The following is a 7,168-nucleotide window of genomic DNA, read 5'->3' on the forward strand; positions in this document are numbered from 1 at the left end:
ATAGAACCAATGAATTTTTGACTCACTTGTGTAAACAAAGTGAGTCTATGTTTTAACCCGGTGTTCGGTTGTCTCTCTCTCTCTCTCTCTCTCTGTGTGTGTGTGTGTGTGTGTGTGTGTGTGTGTGTGTGTGTGAGTGTGTGTGTGTGTGTCTGTGTGTCTGTGTGTGTCTGTGTCTGTGTGTCTGTGTGTCCGTGGTAAACTTTAACATTGACATTTTCTCTGCAAATACTTTGTCAGTTGACACGAAATTTGGCATAAAAATAGGGAAAATTCAGTTATTTCCAGTCATCTTGTTTAAAACAATATTGCACCTCTGGGATGGGCACAAAAAAATAAAAAATGAAGCCTAATTATATGCAAACTGCATTTACTGTTATATTTATATTTTTTGTATTCTCTAAACTTGGCACTTTGATCTGATAATCTGACCCAACAACAAGAGCAATCATTATTATCATTTTCTGTTCAAACAGGAACTTCTTTTGCTAAGCATGGAAGTTGTATTTATTTTGTAAACGTTTTGGTGCAGATAGTAAGAAAGGGAAATTACTCTGAATTAATGCTAGGGGAGTTAATTTGCTTTAAACTGATCTTTCTCATCTTAAACATTACATTTTGAAATTATACTCAATACATAAAAAGCTTGGATTTAAAAAAAAAGTGTATCACAAGTGAGTCTTGAAGGCCTTGCCTCTCTTGTTATATATATTACTTTAACTATTTTTTAACCCCCCTTTTTTTTTTTACTGTGTTGTGCTTATTCAATTGTTTTAAGCAATTGGTATGTAAAGCGCTTAGAGCTTGCTTCTGATTGTATTATAAAGCTACGTAAGAATGAATTATCATTGTTATAACAAAAACGAAAAGAACAAACCGAACTCGTTTGAAATGTTGCGGTAACCAATCATAGACTTTCGTATTGTCAATCTGACCAACATGTTGAGTGGTGTAAGACTGGCTTAAGTCTCTATTGTTGTGTTGGTGGTGGTGATAATAATGATAACAATGGTGATGATGATGACAAAATATAACAAAAACAAAAAAACAAACAAAGAACAACAACAACAAAAAACCAAAAACAAAACAAAACAACAACTACAAAACAAACAAACAAACAAAAGCCAATAACAAACAAACAAACAAATCCTTATCTCTTTAGCAGTTTCCCTATTCAACAACAACATAAAAAAAATTGTAGAGAGGCAATGTTGTCCCTTGGCAACAGTGAGGGTGTGTAAAAATCGGTGGTAATGAAAGCCAACAGAGGTTAAAGTTCGCGACCTTCGTATTCGCTGGTGATGGTGAATGGGTAGCTGTGGTCTCCTCGAATTTCCCTTTCTTCTTGGTTCAGCGGCTCTCGTGTGGTCCAAACGGAGACAACTCTAGTTGGAAGGCATGTTAGTACGTTCCCTGGAACTGGAAGATTTGAGCAGACGTGAGTTGTTTAAAGAAGTTTTGACTTGGTGAGCTTGTTTATTTGGAACAGATAATTTGGATTTTTCGGACGGATAAGATGCGTTTTATTCATTTATTCATGTTATATATATTTATTTGTTTGTTTATTTATTCGCTTTTCTCGATGAAAAGTTTACGAAGATAAGAGATTCTGTGTTCGTGTTTTGTTGTGATTTTGATTGTTCATTCGTGTTTCCTTTTCTCTTTCTATCCAACAACTGAATCAGTTATCTTTATATGCTATAATCTATATTTTCTCTCTGTCAGTGTCTGTCTGTCCTTTATTGCTGCTGTTCTTTGGTGTTTTAATTGGTTTTGCTTAATTCGCAAAGGGTTTTGGATCGAGTGAAACTGGAGTTGTGGATTTATTTATCTATTTATTTATCCATTTATTTATCATTTATGTCTGTCTGTCTACCTGCTGTTTATCTCAGTGTGTGTGTGTGTGTGTGTGTGTGTGTGTGTGTGTGTGTGTGTGTGTGTTAGCATTCGGGCCTTTTGAAAAGGTAAAAGGAATAACAAGATATGTGGCACACGTTTCATTTCTCGCACTGCGCGCGCGCGTGCGTGCGTGTGTGTGTGTGTGTGTGTGTGTGTTTGAAGAGATAAAACAACATATAAATCAAAATCGTTAATGACTAGATAACCAACCAAAATACCAACTTTAGATAGCAAACCTACACACACACACCGCACACACACACACACACACACACACACACACACACACACACACACACACACACACACACACACACACACACACACACACACACAATCACAAGGTGCGAGAAATGAAATGTGAGCCACATATCATGTTATTCCTTTTACCTTTCCAAAAGGCCCGAATGTAGTTTGGTGTAGTTTAAAAAAGCTACAGAAATACTCTTCTTCTTCTTCTTCTTTTTTTTTTTTTTTTTTTTTTTTTTTTACAATGGAGAACAGAAAGCAGTCAGATGTTCGTTCTAATGACAGGAATGATGTGCAACATCAACAAATAAATGATGCTTACCACCGTAACAGTTATCGTTTCAACGTTTAGTAGAACAAACCGAGGTGCTTTTTAGATACCATACACTGATTATACAGTATGCATGTGTGGTGAATATGTAGTGTTCAAGTCCTGTTGGACTGTTGTTGTTGTTTTGTCACTGAAAGCATATCAAATAGCAAATTTATCAGGCCCTAGACATGTCTTTTAGTTTTGTGTTTACTGACTGATTTTTGAATGTAATGTACTTATTATTATGATTATTATTATTATTATATTATCATTATTATTATTTTTTAAAATTAGTATTATCTTTTAATTTTTGTTGTTGTTTTTTGCTTTATTTATTTTATCTTAGTATTATATATATATATATATATATATATATATTATTATTATTATTATTATTATTATTTTCTTTTTATTCTATTTTATTTATTTATTTTTTTCTCTCAAGGCCTGACTAAGCGCGTTGGGTTACGCTGCTGGTCAGGCATCTGCTCGGCAGATGTGGTGTAGCGTATATGGATTTGACCGAACGCAGTGACGCCTCCTTGAGCTACTGATACTGATACTGATACTTTGTCCTGAATTTGCAGTCCCGCTGACAGCATGTTTAGTGTGGGGTGAAGGTTTCAAGGAATACTGGGTGGGTAGGGAGTGAACTGTAGGGGTAGGTGGGTATAGTTTGGCATGCTGTCGAGCGGGTGCGCGCGCGCACGCATTCTTATTGAAGCTCAAAACACTACTAACACACGCATAACACACTTCTTTCTGTTTTTTCTGTCTTTCTGTATCCTGATTTTTTTTTCCATTTCGTCTGATACCACCATGTAAAAAGACGTCGACTGAAAGTACCACTGGACATTAAGAAATTTTGAACGAATATGCGAGTCACCCATCAATCTCTCCTGTGCTACAAGTTTATGAATGACGTGGCACCTTACTTTTGTGAGCTTCTGCATAACTGCTTTCGATCTAGACATTGTTGTTGGATTACAAAATCATTTGAATATCATGAAACAAGAAGTGACTTAATTTAGAGAGAGAGAGAGAGAGAGAGAGAGAGAGAGCATCAAATCTAGACTGAGACAAATGAAAACAAACCATTTCTGTATCGAACTCTAAGGGTTCTGAGTTAATGCCCCTGAAGGTGCACAGAATGTTGCTTCTGGATCAGGAGACAATAGAAACTCTGTTCTGAGAACAATGTGCTAGTAAAAAACAAACTTGATATCATAATGTTTTGAAAGGACTCACGTAAAGTTTAAAAAAAAAAAAAAAAAATTTTCTCTCAAGGCCTGACTAAGCGCGTTGGGTTACGCTGCTGGTCATGCATCTGCTCGGCAGATGTGGTGCAGCGTATATGGATTTGACCGAACGCACTGACGCCTCATTGAGCTACTGATACCGATACTGAGACTCTCGATCTCGACAGCCCCCTCCGGTCATCAGGTGATGACCGTCTAATAGAAATTCCTTTCTACAGAACCAGATCATATGGAAAACGCACTTTCTCTTTCCAGGTTTCTTCCTCACGGAACGCACTCCCGTTTCCCGTCCGCCATGCTTTTCCTTGCCCTTCTTTCAACACCTCTTTGAAAATTTATTTATCTTTAGCCATTCAAATCAGTAAATAACTGCTTGTCTTCATTTTTATGTTTTATTTTCCACCGTTTTATTTTGATTTTTACTTCTGTTATTGTAATTATTTTTAAACGTGCACATGTTCATATACCTTGAACGGCCAATGTGAGTTTGCGCGCGCGCGTGTGTGTCTACATCTTGTGACAGGTCTGGGTTTCTGGGTTGGATTTGGAGCGGGGGAATTATTGTGTGCAGGCGTATTGCGAGTGTTTTTAGTGTGCATACGTCATTGTATTTTTCATTGTAATCGCCCAGGGCTTTTGTATCATTAGCTTGGGCGTACCAGACGCCCTTTTCTTCTTCTTCTTCTTCTTCTCATTATTATTATCATTATTATCAGCCGGCCCCAGTATCAGTACTGTCACGCTCGAAATTCTCGCCAGCCAAACCAGTGTAACCGGCGACTGTATAGACTGGCCTTATTCACAAACCTGTCGGCAAAACGAAATTTGTTCCCGAAGGGCATTGTGATCTCTCTCTCGCATAATCTCTGTCTCTGTCTCTCTCTCTCTCAACATGCACAGTGATATATTGTTCACACTATTTGATTCATTATGTAATATTTTTGTCTTGGCCCACTCCTTTGTTATGGGCCGGACACACACACACACACATACATACAAACACGCGCGTGCGCGCGCGCACGCACACGTATATACACACATACATACGCATAATCCCTCTCCTCTCTCTCTTCTCTCTCTCTCCCTTTCTTTCTCAAACGCACACAAATACATACGCACACGCACACACACACACACACACACACACACACACACACACAGAAAGAGAGAGAGAGGCAGGAAGTTAGAGACATGAATGTATACATGCATCAAAGTAGTTGGAGACAGTGTTTAGGTAAGCATTGTGTGGAAGCAAAGTCGGCCCAACACATCATTTTCTCTGACAGTGTCACATCCCTCCAAAAATAGTTTATCGCAAAAGGATACCAATTTCAAATTGAATTTGGTTTTGGCTAAAATCTTGGGAAAAATGGTCTCCGGCGACAAGAAGTTTGGTAGGCGACACATTTGGGAGTTATACAATTGCAACCTTTACCTCCCAATGTCACACCACAACCACAGCCCCCCCAAGTCACACTGACCCACCAGTAGACAGGTAAGACAGACATATACCTGTACTGTACGTGCGCGCCACCCGATACCCGATACTTTCCACCCGTCTCTTCTTCGCTTTGTCTTCAACAGTGCTAACTCTTTACAGGGTGTTAATGTACCCTCTCATTGTGTTACCGAGGTGCTGTCTCTCTCTGTCTTTCCCTTTTTCTGTCTCTCTGTGAGAGTGGGTGGATGGGTGCGGTAGTAGTATTCAACATTTGTTTCACAGTGTGTGTGTGTGTGTGTGTGTGTGTGTGTGTGTGTGTGTGTGTGTGTGAGACTGTTTGTGTGACACTGTACGTGTGTATGTGTGTGTGTGTGTGTGTGACTGTTTGTGTGACACTCTGTGTGTGTGTGTGTGTGTGTGACACTGTGTGTGTGTGTGTGTGTGTGTGTTTGAAAGCACGTGCCCATACGCATTGACACAGTGAGAAGTCTGTATAAAACACACTTTGGCATTTTCCACAGCCGGAGAAGAGAGACTGGCGAACGGCCAGCCCTTGAGCAGTTACGTCATGCCCAGCAACAGCAAGCCCGCTGAGGAAGCCTTTGCCCTCAAGTCCAAGTCAAGCCCCGATATGACATCACCGGATCCGGAAGCTGATTCTGAAGATACTTCCGCTGGTTTCCTGCCCGGGCCTTTGAGGTCAGTGTTTTGAATGGATGTTTCATCATTATCATCGCTTTTATAAGCCTTTTTAAAAAAAAAACTCCCTTCCCTCAAGCGCGCGCGCTTAACCCCCTCCCCCCACACCTCCTACTCTCTTTCTCTTTCTACACACACAGACACACACACACACAGGCACACGCGCGCGTACACACACGCGCGCGCGCACACCGTGACAAACACACACACACACACACACACACACACGGAGCCATAGAATACAGATATGGAATGGAGTGGTGGCTTAATTTAATTGTGTAGAGACTTCTTAAAAAGGATTGTTTTTAGATTTGTTTCAAAGGAAGTGAGAGAGGTACTGTGACAGACCGAAAAAAGCTGTGAATTCCAGGTTTCTACAACCGAAGAGCTAGAAGCTCTCCCACCAAGATTCTCTCCGTTCACAATTCTAGTTACGTGTGGGAGGGGTTGATAAGCACGACGAGGATGACGATAACGATGATGATGATGACGAGATGAGGACGGTGTGTTGTGCACAGGGAGAACCTGCTGATCATTATGTCCGGGCAGTACGGACTGCTGATCGTGGTGGTGGGGGCGGTGCTGCCTGTAGTGGAGACCTTTGCCAACCCCAACTCCTACATGTTTGAGGTGACTGGTTGGTCTCTGTGTCTGTCTGTCTGTCTGTCTGTCTCTCTTTCCCTTCCGTCTCTCACGTGTTGTTGTTCATCTATTTTACGTCTTTACACAAAGAGTAGTATTCGATGACAAAAAGAAAAAGAACAAAAAGGGTGTTGGTGTTGGTTGTAGTGGTGGTGGTGGTAATGGGGGTGGGGGTAGGGGAAGGCAGCGTAAAAGAGTGGGTGGTGACTGGGCGGGTTGGAAGATGGAAGGGGGTGGTGACGTAATGGACAGACTGCTGGAAACGTAGCCTTGTTGTATGTGCTGTGTGTGTGTGTGTGTGTGTGTGCGTGCGCGCGAGCGCGCGCGCATGCGTGCGCACGTGCGTGTGTGTATGCGTGTGTTCCTGTGTGTGCATGCATGTTTGTGCGTATTTTTAAAACTCTGTATTCATTTGAAATAATTTTGAATAGCTTGTTCTTTATCATATGTCTATGTTTAGTTATAGCAGCTGTTTCAAACCCGTTCTCTCACTGTGATTATTGCATGCGTATAATTGAGATTATGTGAGGTTCGCGTCAACTCAGCATTCAGACACTTAAAAGTCTGTTATGTGTTCATGTGATTCTCGTACATTGTTCATGTAACACATGACTTTGTCTTTCAGGGAACAATAAGCAGTCTGTATTCTGAAATCTTTGATCTGTT

General features: G+C 40.6%; 1 protein-coding gene across 2 annotated transcripts in view; it reads left to right on the top strand.

Moving 5' to 3' along the window:
* The first annotated feature begins 1,316 nt into the window (after positions 1-1,316).
* The window catches only part of LOC143276784 (proton channel OtopLc-like), a 20,767-nt gene continuing 14,915 nt past the window's right edge, over positions 1,317-7,168 (top strand). The window contains exons 1-3 of one of the 2 annotated variants that reach the window (XM_076581432.1): positions 1,317-1,438; positions 5,683-5,860; positions 6,379-6,490. In XM_076581432.1, the coding sequence (XP_076437547.1) occupies positions 1,399-1,438; positions 5,683-5,860; positions 6,379-6,490 (330 nt within the window). In that variant the 5' untranslated portion in view covers positions 1,317-1,398. Of the gene's footprint in view, positions 1,467-5,682; positions 5,861-6,378; positions 6,491-7,168 lie in introns of both variants that reach the window. The other variant, XM_076581433.1, reaches the window with a different exon arrangement.

The sequence above is a fragment of the Babylonia areolata genome, chromosome 33 (genome assembly GCF_041734735.1).
Source record: "Babylonia areolata isolate BAREFJ2019XMU chromosome 33, ASM4173473v1, whole genome shotgun sequence".
NCBI classification, from domain to species: Eukaryota; Metazoa; Mollusca; class Gastropoda; order Neogastropoda; family Buccinidae; genus Babylonia; species Babylonia areolata.